At 45.4% G+C, this 12,866-nt stretch overlaps 1 protein-coding gene across 1 annotated transcript in view; it reads right to left on the reverse strand.

Moving 5' to 3' along the window:
- MDH2 (malate dehydrogenase 2) overlaps nucleotides 1-12,866 on the reverse strand; it is a 64,815-nt gene that overhangs the window by 8,901 nt on the left and 43,048 nt on the right. Inside the window, exons 6-7 of the mRNA XM_029612691.1 lie at nucleotides 2,952-3,029; nucleotides 2,167-2,266 (exon numbers count right to left, since the gene is read on the reverse strand). Of these exons, the coding sequence (XP_029468551.1) occupies nucleotides 2,167-2,266; nucleotides 2,952-3,029 (178 nt within the window). The remainder of the gene's footprint in view (nucleotides 1-2,166; nucleotides 2,267-2,951; nucleotides 3,030-12,866) is intronic.

Raw genomic sequence — 12,866 nt, forward strand, 5'->3', positions numbered from 1 at the left:
TCCCAACTTTTTCATGCCCAAGGCATACATACCTACATTAACAAAAATGTTGTTACACATCAGCCTGCACAAAGCAGGAAGTGTGGATATGGAGGGGACTCATGTGGCCAAACAAGAGCTATGGAAGCGCTAAAAGTCCCCTCAGCCTCTCTTCTGAAATTGAAGACAAAGGGAGAAATGGGGTGGATACACACAAACTCATTACAAGCGACCAGCTCCTGCTATGTACAAGTGCAGCAGAAGGGAGAAGTGAGTGTGGTGTGGGCACTTTACTTACCCTGACTGTCACACATGTGGCTACCAGAGCTCCCAGCACTCTGAGTCACATCCAGTGCTCAATGTCCCCTGGGGATAAGGCAGAGACTAAAAGGTCTCAAAGGAGATGGGCTCAGGGAGGGGAAGATGAGACAGTACTGCATGCAGTGTGTGCGCTGCACAAAGCAGGGCCCTGTTACTGTACCCTGCACATAATGCCAATTAACACTGCAGAGCTCATGCTGAAGCTAGCTGCAAAGCAGCAGCATGCAGAGACTATAAATTCTCAGAAAGGAGCTCCTCTAGTATCCTTTGTTACTATAAAGTAGTGAGAGTAGATCACAGAAGTGGCAGGCAGTATTGAGTTTTCTGTGGCTCACCTGACCAGGTATGAAAGCAAACTGATTGGGAAACACTGCTCTGAAGCGCAATGTACCATGGTACTGCTCACAATAAATACCTCTATTTCTCCCATTCATTTGGCAAAAACAGAAGACCATTTATTTATTTTTATGCTTTTTATATACCGTCATTCCAGAGGTAGATCACAATGGTGTGTATATATATATATATATAGCATTGAATTACATTGTAAACAGGTAATAATAATTTCAAACAGCATTAATATAAATATAAAAGAGTATTAGATATAAAAAAAGGTCATAAGAAAGTTAGTAATTACTTCAAAGAATTAGTAATTCCAATGAATTATTCAAATAGAAGATGTAAGAATTTATAAAAGTAATAGGAAATTAAAAGTAAGATCAGTCTTTTGACTATGTACATTTGAGGATATTTCTCAATGAATAATTTCAGGTTAGTTCATAGGCTTTTTTGAAGAGCCATGTTTGGAGATCTTGTTTGAATTTCTTTTTTTCAGTTGTTTTATTTTTTAGTGGACTAGGTAAAGAGTTGCAAAGTTTGGGACCAGCAATAGAAAACATAATAGAACTAACTCATACCATTTAACATGGAGAGAGCATTCTGGGGAAGTGGCAGGGTTAGCTTTTCAAAAAACGATTTCCATAGGATTACCTTGAACCAAGTTACATCCTAGCACGCGCTGAATATATATTACTCTCGCCATGAGGCACACAAGAGTTAATTAGGACCAACTCCTATATAAGACCTGCAAGAACTGCTTAAAAAAAAAAAAGAAACCCACCATGTACAGTTTCAGGTATGTGAGACAAAATCTCAAGTGTCCTCAAGGTCTCAGGTCCTTTGTTTGGGAATCGCTCTGGGTCATCCCATATCAAGGAAGAAACCTAACAGGAATAAACGACAGTGCAAAGGCCAAGGACAGGTTCTGACATGGCTGAACACTTAAGCTGAGTGAGCCAGATAACAAAAAAAGAAGAAAAGGGAACTCTTAAAAGAACTTTACTTTATAAATTGTTTCTTAAGCCTGTCCTGGAAAACTTCCCAGCCAATTTCATTTTCAAGGAAATCCACAATGAATGTGTAGATCTGCATACAATAGAGGCACTCATACATATTCATTGGATATTCTGAAAACCAATCTGTACACGTGATTTCTCTCATGCATATTCATTATGGATATCCTGAAAAATCAGATTGCCTGGGAGGGGTGCTCCAAGACTGGCTTGAGAAACACTGCTATAGACCTCCGACAGTCTCTGAGCCTGAGGAAAGGCATCTGCCAGAGCTAGAGACCTGTTAATGAAGGGTTTAGATGCAACTTAATCCATATCTCCTTCAAATATGGTCATTATGGCCAGAGGGTACAGATGCTGTATGACCACAGCGTACTGTGTGATTGCCTGTGTGAAGCAGCTTTCCTAGCGTCACTAGGAATAACCCGAGACAACTGCATGCCCTCTGCTGAACCTACAGCTGCTGTCCCTTATCCTGTGAGTGAACATCATCTCTAAGTTCTGAGAAACGGACCTGCTCCAGCCTTCGCTTTAACAACTTCTGTGCCAGCCTCCTGAATCCGGCCTGTGAGGCTCGCCAGCTGATCCTGTGGGAACTCCACTTTTGGGGTGCACTGCAAGAGAAGCAGAATGGTAGAGCTTCCAGTTAGCATGCCTCACACCACTGTGGCGACTTTGCTTCTATACGCTGGACTGTTTGTAATGGGGCACTGCAAGACATTCATTGTGGGTTCTAATTTCCTCAATTTGGAAAAACTATGCAGCCTCCCTGCATCATTTGATCACTGCTTTTGCTTGCTTGAGTGGAGGCTTGGTAGGTGGTCAGCAGGTGTCTGGTCACATGCCAGGAGCATACTAGAATATTGTGTGGGGCCAGGCCTGAAACCAGAAAGATGGACAAATCTATTATAAACTCTAGACCTATATAGCACCTTGATACACTTGCTATGTATAAGGCGATCCTCTCATAGAAACACAGAACATGATAGCAGATCGAGTCCTTACAGACCATCTAGTTTGCCCATCCATACCTCCTGCTTAGCTTTACAATCCCTTCCTCAGAGATCCTGTATGCATGCCTTGAACCCCAATCACCAATTCACAGCCATTCATACAAATGAAAAATACTTTCATCGCACCTAGCCTTGACACAAAAGGCTAAAATGGCATCTGGAAACTTTCTCCCATAGACTGTGCGTTTGCCAGTCCTGTATGGGAACTGTCTCTTGTCTTTCAAGGCTGTGATTAGAGTGCTATATGAAGGCAGCACACACGCTCTTACTGAAACGGATTGCTTACCTGAGAAATCAGAGGGATGATGGTCTTTCCTGCATGGCCACCAACAACAGGAACGCCAACACGTGCAGGGTCCAATCCCTACAGGAAATTCAAGGATCTGTTACCTCACTTATCATAATCATGGTATAGACAAAAAAAAAAAAAGGACAGATTCTACATACTACAGTCTCACTGTTACTTTTATTTGGGGAAAGTACTGAATGTCAAAAAATCTCCAAAGACAACTGTCACCTGAAAAGCCGTTCAGCAAGTGCAGAAGTGCCCAGATCCCCTCCCCTCAATTGCAGTTTGGTATCATGCTGCCACACTAAAACAAGTTATGCCAAACAGGATTCATACACAAGATATAAAACTTTTGGAACATTATATGCCTTAAGAGCAAAATCTCGGATGCCCTAATTGCAGAAAAACCATTCGCTAAAGGAGTATGGGATTATATGATTTAGAGCAGAGGTCTCAAACTCTGGTCCAACTGCCACAAACTGGTCAGGTTTGAGATATTGCTAATGAATATGCATGAGATTACTTTGTACACAACTGAGGCAGTTTGCATGCAAACATATCCCATGCATATAAGGGCTATCCTGAAAATCTGACTGGAATATGCCCCTTGAGGCCCAAAGTTTGAGACTTCTGCTTTAGAACAGGAGACCGGCCCGGGCGCCACCGGGTGTGCAAATCATGCAATTGTACAGGGCAGCACACCCAGTGGGATGGATTCGGGAGCAGGAAGAAGTCCATGCTGCTGCCGATGGACCTGTTCCCACGGCAGCGGAAGTGGAGGCCTGTGGTGGGATCGGGTCCACCGGCAGCAGAAGAAAAAGGTCAAGTCCAGGTGTTTCTTCTCTTTCCTGCCTGGTCCCGAAGAAAAAAATTGCCCAAGCCGTAAAGGCAGGAAGGAGGAGCAGCAGCAGCGGCCGCATGCAGTGCCAGGGCCACTGCAAGATGGGATCCCACCTCGAGTCAGCCCGAGAAGATTAGAGCCCGGCAGCAGGAATTGGCAAAAGAACAAAAAAGGGAAGGTGGGGAAAAAAAAAAAAGCCTGTGACCAACCAATTAAAAAAGTCATTTTTGAATTTTTAGTGATTGGCATATATTGTTTTTGGGAATGTGCAACAGTAGCACTTTCTCTATGCTGATCTTGCAATGTACGAGATCAGAATGGAGGAACTGGAAACCATACCACGGGGCCTACACAGAGGAGGCAGCAAAATGGGCTTCAGTGCGAGTAGCAGCGATTGGCACCTCCCCAATAGCCACTCGGCAGCAGTGACAGTGGCAGTAGAGGAATGAGAGAGGGCACAGAGGTTGCTGGCAAAAGAAAGAGAGGGGGTTTGCCTTCAATGTGTACATGTGTATGAATAGGAGTCTGTCTGGGGTGTGTGTGTGTGGTGTGAGAGACAGAGAATGCCAACTTGCCAAAAGCTGAAAAGAAGACGAGTGCTTGATGCTGCTGTACCCTGTACGTACCCGGATCAGTCCAGACAGCTGGGTTTTGCCTCCCCTTCCAGCAGATGGAGACAGAGAAAAAAAAACTTTGAGTACCCCCTCTTAAGCCTGAGTCTCTTCAGTATTTCTCTGTCTCCAGCAGATGGAGGTGGTGCAAAACCTGCGGTCCTGACCCAGATCGGGTTTGATTAAAAAAAAAAAAAAAAAAAAGAGGAAGAGGATCAGTCTTAGAACAGCAGGACAGAAGAAGCAGCTTTCCTCCCAGGGGGTTGGTGGGTTCCGGTGGGACCATCCTCCCCAGTAGCAGGTTCTGTGGGAGCTGGGCTGGGAAGTCCACTGCGTTCCCTCTGTTGGTGAGGCGCCTGGGGTGATACCGGTGGTCTGATCCCTCCCCCCCCCCCCCCAATACCCTTTTCTGTGGGTATTTGGAGCAGCCTGCCCTTCTCAACGATACTGTACCTTTAATTAAAAAAAAAAAAAGATTTGCCGGCAAGGCAGTGCGGGCGGCAGATAGTTTATTTTAGGCACTCTTCAGCTTTCCTATAAATCCAAACCAAAGAAGAGCTGGAGATGCCTGTTGGTTTGTCTGAGAGGGAGCGTATGTGTGTGTATATTTATAAAAGAGAGGAGAAAGCTTGTGCATCCCTCTCCCACTAATCAATGACAATCTCAGAGTGACTGGAAATCAAAATTCCAGGTATGGAGAGTGAATTTTTAAATTCCTTTTCAGTTTTATTGTTCAGATGTGACTGCTGTTTTGAAATATTTTCTTGGTGTTTGGGACATTTAAAAAAAATTTGTATGAGTTTTTAATTATTTGATCTTCAGCTTTTTTTGAAATATTAGTATGTTTTTAATATTATGATTATATATTTTATTGTTTGATGTTTAAGGAATGGTGTGATGGCTCTTTTTCATTGTTGCACTGCATAGAGTGACTTCTTGTGGTTTCCAGTTCAGTTTTTGTCTGCGTATTTGTATTTCTACTTTACGGTTCTCGGTTCTGTATTTGGTGAGGGTCCCTTTATGTTCTCTGCATGTGTAACCGAGGTGAGGCATTCGCCTAATAGGAAGTGTATTAGTGTTTTAGGGCTTTCGGAGGGTCAAACCCACACCCAACACACATCACAATAAGCCTAATACCATATGGGCTCCAGGTGTCTTTTTTTGCAGGGATTTCTGGTTGGTATCACAGCAGTGCTTGTAAATGTGATATTTTTACCTCAGAATATTGTACTTTGATATTTTTCATGAAATATATAAATACATAACTCTTAACTGTGCGTGTGGAATGGGGCGGAGGGGATTGTGCAAGGCTATAAGGTTCACCTAGGGCACCTGATACCCTTGCACCAGCCATGGGTTCGGGGAGGGGGGAGGGGGGAGGTGGTGTCAGTTTTTAAGGGAGCTGGGCAGTTTGTTTTTTGTGGGCTCAGAGAGAATGAATGAATGGGGGAGGTGGGGAGGAGGCAGCACAGTAATTGTTCGCACAGGGAAGCAAAAAAAAAAAAACAAAAAAAAAACAAAAACTAGCACTAGCCCTGGCAGGAGAGATTTGGTACAACTGGCAATATAGGAGAGTGAATAACTGATACAATTCACTGCAGGCCAGAGATAAAATTAATGGACACATTTCAGTTTCTTTTGCTTAAGAGAGTGGAAATAGACAGATGTCCGTTCTCTCTCTTTTTATTCTTACACTTGAACCTCAGGCGCTTAACTATAAGTGGATTATAAAGGTATAAAGGTGGGCTCCCATGAAATTAAAATGTCTTTTTGCTGATGATAGATACATTGTTTAAAAGTAACCCACAAGAATCTGTGAATCAGAGTCTCTCACATTTTGGGAGATTTGCTCAGCTCCAGATAAATTAAGGGCAGTCAAAAGCTTTGACACAACGGGATTCTTCAAAATGGATGATGCATTGAAAGTTTCCCTTTAAATTGGGTGGGAAGCAAATACAGATACTTGGGTGTTCACATACTGAGAGATCTTTCACAATTTATAAACTTAGTATTCAGAGAAAGATTGTAAGAATTAACTATCTGGAAGATCTTTAGGGATAAATATGAATCTCTACCTGAAACTGTTTTACCCTATGCAGGTGCATAAAATTGGGAATATGAGATGAGAAGTTTTCTCCATGTTTTTATCATTTGTAAGAAACCTAGCAGTTACCCCAGGTTTGGCCAGGATCCTTATTTTTAACAATGGAGATGCACAGGGGATGAAATGTATCCAGTACCCACTAGCATGCTTATTTTCAGATTAGACACTATTTTCTCTTTTCTTAAGAGATCTGGATTTCAGCAAGGCCTCTGGGATGAAAACTTTCAGAAAACAGGCTCTGCAGAGAACATGCTGGCATCATGGAACAAATTATGTAGAGCCTCTTGGGAAGAAAGAGCAGGAAAATCTGGGTTTAGAGTAATCTCTGGAGGATATTACAGTTTTTTTTCCACAACTCACTCAGTTGCTAGAGATACAAATAGGAAATGCAATTTAAAATAAATTTCCTTACTCCTATGTTGACCAAATTAGGAGGTGTAAAATGGGCTTGAGTACCTCAGCTCAGTGTTGCAGATGTGCCATTGAGCCAGGAACGACACTACATAGATTTCTTTGCTGTAAAAGCACTACAACATTTCTGGAAACAGTTTTGAACTATATTAAGATCATACAGATAGATTTTTCACTGGAGGGGAATTCTTCATATTGTTGGAAGGAAAATAAATGCAGAGATTTTAATAATCAGTTTGGAAATTTCTCTGACCTAGATAATAGCAAAGAAATGCATGCTTATTAAGTGAGTATTTTCCAAGCCCTCTAAATATACTATGTGGGAAATGGAGACAACAGATGGAGAAAACTTCAACATGGGAATGTTGGAAAAGTAGTGAAGATTATAATAAATTGTTGGATGAGCTCATCTCAGGAAGTAAGGGATTTAATTTGAAATCTTTATAATGTTTCTTCTGCAAGAGAAATGGGGATAAGACTGTGGTACTTGGCAAACAGAGGTCATGAACTCCAATGGCATAGGAGGGATAATCTAGAAAAGGTGATTTTTTTTTGTTTGTTTGTTGTTGGTTTTTTTTTTTTTTTTTTTTTTAAGAGTTTATATAGTGCTTCCCCAATCATAAAGAATGCTTAAAGCAATAAACAAGTGAGCCATCCAAAAAATGCAAAACCACAATTAACAAACAAAAGGAATAAAAATTAAACACACAAGACCACAAGAACAAAGCCAGGAGCAAATTTATTTTCATATTTTTTTCATATTTCTTCATGGACAAGCAGCACAAATAATTACACAAGATGGACAACAGACCGTGCTGAACTGGCCATTCCTCTCTTAGCTCAGAATGTTTCAGTCCATTCCTGAGTATGCGACTTCCCATGCTGCTGTCGCCGCACGAACCTCCCTCAAGAACTGTGGTCCCCGTGGCAGAACGTCCCCATGGGCCATAGCGTTTAGAGACCTCAGACTGAAATATCAGTTTTCAAGCCAAAAGGATCTCCATTTGATTCTTCTTCAAAAAAGTTCCATGAAGAAACTATGGGCTTTAACATCCTCAGCCCATAGCTCTGATTCCTCGGCACAGAGGCATCATCGTGTACAAGTGCTGGCACAGAGCCAACATGGAGTCGAGCCACTGGCACCGAAACATGGCACAAAAGCTTCAGTGCCAAGACATCACTGCACAGAGTTACCAGCACAAAGCAGCACTCATTCATCAGCACAGAAAGGAAAATTGGTTCTTATCTGCTAATTTTCTTTCCTGTAGTACCGCAGATCAGTCCAGACTCCTGGGTTTTGCCTCCCCCCCAGCAGATGGAGTCAGAAAGGTTTACTGACACTGACACTTAAGACTAGGTGCCTTCTGCAGTCCCTCAGTATTAATCTGTTCCCAAGCCAGAAATATAAAGAAGAATCAAGTAACTATGCCTACTCCCCTAAATGAATAGGGGGAAAGAGGATAACCATAAAACAGGCAACAAAATGCCCTTGCACCAAAAACCTGTGTGGGATCAACAAACCCTGTGCTTCTTCATAGATCATACAGCAAAAACTGACAATATCGAGCGGACTCTCCCAATACCCTTTGCTAATCAAGGGCAGGACTCTGGACTGATCTGTGGTACTCTAGGAATGAAAGTTAGCAAGTAAGAAACAATTTTTCTTTCCCTCTACGTACCCAGATCAGACCAGAGTCCTGGGATGTACCAAAGCTTCCCTAAGTAGGGTGGGACTGGGAGAGTCCCGCTCGCAACACACTTGCGCCAAATTTTCCAACCCCCGGGGACTGGACATCTAACCGATGTCTGGCAAAGGTGTGCAATGATTTCCACGTAGCTGCCCTACAGATCTCCTGAGGAGAGATTAATGGACACTCTGCCCAAGAGGCTGCCTGAGAGCGAGTAGAATGCGTCCGAGACCTTCCGGAATCTGGCGACCCTGACAAATATATGCAGAATTAATCGCCTCTTTCAACCACCTCACAATAGTTGCTTTCGATGCCTTATGCCCTTTCTTGGGACTGCTCCACAACACAAAAAGATGATCTGACATGTGGAAATTATTTGTGACCAAGTATCTCAGCAATGCTCGTTTGACGTCTAGGCGATGCAAATCTCTAGTGTGCACCGCTACCGGATCTAAGTTTGAGAAGGATGGGAGCTCCACCAACTGATTAACGTGAAAGAAGGACACCACCTTGGGCAAGCAAGAAGGTACAGTCTGCAAGGAAATCCCCTCGTCAGAGATTCTCAAAAGGACTCCCTGCAAGAAAGAGCTTGAAGTTTGGAAATTCTACGTGGCGAACAGATAGCCACCAAAAAGACCACTTTCAAAGTGAGATTCTTTATAGTCGCACACCACAGAGGCTCGAAGGGGGGCACACAGAAGCTTTGCAAGACCACATTAAGGATCCAAGGCAGGCACGGTTATGGAACGGGAGGGCTCAGGTGCCTCACACTGTGAAGAAAACTGACAATGTCCGGAAGTGCCGAAAACGACGCACCACAAACCTTGCCTCAGAAGCAACCTAGTGCTGCCACTTGAACTTTAAGTGAATTGAAGGACAGCCCTTTTGCCAAACCAACCTGAAGGAAGGCCAAAATATAGCGCATAGACAATCTTCTGGGGTCCACCTTCTGGCCGGAACACCAAGAATCAAAAACTCTCCACATCCTCACATAGGATAGAGAGGTGGAAGACTTCCTAGATTGCAAGAGCGTAGCAATGACCACGTCTGAATAACCTTTTTCCTTCAGACGCCACCTTTCAAAAGCCAAGTAGCTAGACAGAATTGATCTGCCTGACTGAAAAACTGGTCCCTGACACAGTAGGCTCGGTAGATGGGTGAGCCAGAGGACCGTCCACCGCTAGGTTGATCAAGTCTGCAAACTATGGATGCCACGGCCACTCCAGCGTCACCAGAATCACCGGTCCCGGATGAACCTTTATTCTCCGGAGAATTTTGCCCACCAGAGGCCAGGGAGAAAACACATACAGCAGGACATCAGTCAACCAAGGCAGGACCGAGGCGCCTATTCCCTCTTCTCCTCTTTCTCTCTGCTGACTGAAGAACACGGAGCCTTGGCATTTTGGAAGGTCGCCATTAAGTCCACGCACAGGGTCCTCCCACTGTTGACAAACGAGGGACTTCACCTCCTCAGACAGCTCCCATTCCCCGGGATCCAGCTGCTGGCAACTTAGAAAATCTGCTTATACATTGTCCGAACCCGCTATGTGTGAGACTCCCAGACGCTCCAGATGCTGCTCTGCCCACTCCACCAGAAGCTGAGCCTCAGAATGACTCTTGGTGCCTCCCTGGCGGTTGATATAGGCCACCGCTGTCACATTGTCCGACAAGATCCTCACCAAGGGGAGAAACGCTAGCAGGGCCAGACGTACTGCCCTGGTATCTAGCCGATTGATGGACCAGGAAGCTTCCTCCGGGGACCAATGGCCTTGCACTGACTGATGCGACATACCACTCCCCAGCCAAAAAGACTGGCATCGATAACAACCATCCAGATTGAAACATCAAGGTCCATGCTGCGACTCAACTTGTCCTGGTGGAACCATGAGAGACTAGACTGTACAGGCTCTGGGAGAGGGCGACGTAGCTGATTAACGCTCTAACATAGGGTCCCAGCGAGACAGTAAAGCTTATTGCAGAGGCCTCATGTGAGCAAATGCCCAGGGTACCAACTCCAAGGTAGAAGCCATAGACCCGAGCACTTGTAAATAATCCCAGACTCTGGGAACCCACTTGGCTAACTCCCTCCGAACCTGAGCCTGAAGCTTGGCAATGTGCTGCTCGATAAAGACGACTCTCCCCGACCTCGTGTCAAAAAGTGCCCCTAGGGATTCCAGACTCTTGGCTAAGCTGACAATCCACCCTAGTGATCGGAGATGACTGAGGACCAAGCCACTGCCGTCTAGCACAGAGATTCCAACTTCACTCGAATCAACCAGTTGTCCAGATAGAGATGAACTAGAACACCCTCCCTTTGGAGAGCCTTGGTGAAAGTCCTGGGCGCCGTAGCTAGACCGAAGGGGAGAGAGCAGAACTGAAAGTGATCACCCAGAATCATGAACCTCAGATATAGTTTGTGATCCGATCAGATTCTGATGTGCTGATAAGCCTCTGTCAAATCCAGAGAGGCCAGAAACTCCCCTTTGTGGGCAGCGTCTCCATTCGGAACCATGCAACCTTCAGTGCCATGTTCTCCTTCTTTAAGTCCAGGGTTGGGCGGAACGTGAATGATGAAGTAAATGGAGTAGCGTCCAGATCCTCATTCGTCTGGAGGGATGGGGACAATGGCTCCCAACTAACGCAGACAGCTGATGGTCGATACGAGCAGGGAGACACGAGAAATCGGTCTCTAAAGCGTAACAGTGCCTTATCATACTTAAGACCTACTGGTCCAATGTGATCTTGGTCCGCTCCTCGTAAAAGAGAGATAGGTGTCCTATCTATGAAACCGAAGAGTGGACCAGCCCCGCCTCATGAGAGGACTTGGCGCCACTGCCTCCCTGGGAGGATCAATCCCTGCCAGTTTGACGACCTCGAAAGGACTAAGACCAAGTTGGTTGTCAAGCAGAGACTTGTCTGAGCAGGATCCAAGGGTCTGGGCCCTCAGAATCTTCAATTCCCCTTGAAGTGGAAACAAGAAGATGGGAAACTCTTGCCTCTCAGAGACTTGATCATTTCCTCAAGATCCTTGCCGAAGAGTAACTTTCCCTTAAAAGGCAAAGATTCCAACTGCACCTTGGAGGAAACATCAGCCAACCAATTTCTTAACCAGAGGAGACGCCGGGCCAACACAACAGACATCATAGTCTGAGAAGAAGTCCTGAGAGGGTCAAATAAGGAATTAGCACTGTACACTATGAAGGCCTCCAGCCATTCCACCTGGAGGGCCCTCAGCCTCAGAAAAAGACTTGTCACTCTGCAACTGCTGAACCCAGCGAAGAGCAGCTCGCAGCATGAAACTGCCACACATGCGGCCCGAGCACCAAAACCTCAAAGATCTTCTTGAGGTGTACCCCCAGTTTTTTTTTGTAATCCTGAAGATCCTTTAAAGCTGCTGCTTCGATGACCGAAATGGTGGTCTTCTTGGTGACTGCAGGAACTGCGGCATCCACCTTAGGAACCTTGAACAGGTCAACCGCCTCTTTGGGCAATGGATAAAATCTGTCCATCACCCTGCTGACCTTCATCCCACTCCTGGAACAGAAGAGTACTGACCGAACTATGGAATAGGAAGGACTTTGCAGGACCCCGGAGGCCAACCATGACCAGGTCCACCACCCCCAGATTGGAATCCTGTGGCAGGACTTCAATGCCCAACTCCTCCAACACTGCTGGAATAAGTGGGCTCAGCTCCTCCTTATGGAATAAACGGACCACCATGTAGCTTGTAAGAAGGACAGATCCGGATCCAGCAGACCGACCCCAGGCCTGGATTCCTGGGAATCTGCTCCCTGGGCCCATTTGTTATCAAAGGCGGTCAAGGAAGAATCTATGGCAGCCTTGGGCACTGCAGCCCTCAAGAACTGCTGGACCCTAGGAGCACTTGCAGCCACGGAGGTCCTGGACTTTTTGGTGGACCGCCTTGGAGCCTCCTTGGATGCACCCTGACGTGCAGCCTTCCTGGCCTTAAAAGCCTTATGGAGCAGGAGCACAAACTCAGAAGATGAATCTGAAGGATCCCCAGGGTCCTCCTCGCTGCCAGGAAGGCCCCCAGCCTGCCGACTTCCCCCGGAGGCCTGGGGCTCCGGAGACAACAGGGGAGCGAGATCCGAACTCCCCTCCGTGGCCCACACTGCCCCAAGACACGAGAGACAAGGAAATCAGAACTGATTCATTACAATACACATATGTACCTTCTCCAGACGTGCCATTGAACCTATTGCCTGAACCAGGCAGAGTATCAATACCCACCAGAGG

This window comes from Rhinatrema bivittatum, chromosome 8 (genome assembly GCF_901001135.1).
Source record: "Rhinatrema bivittatum chromosome 8, aRhiBiv1.1, whole genome shotgun sequence".
NCBI lineage: Eukaryota > Metazoa > Chordata > Amphibia > Gymnophiona > Rhinatrematidae > Rhinatrema > Rhinatrema bivittatum.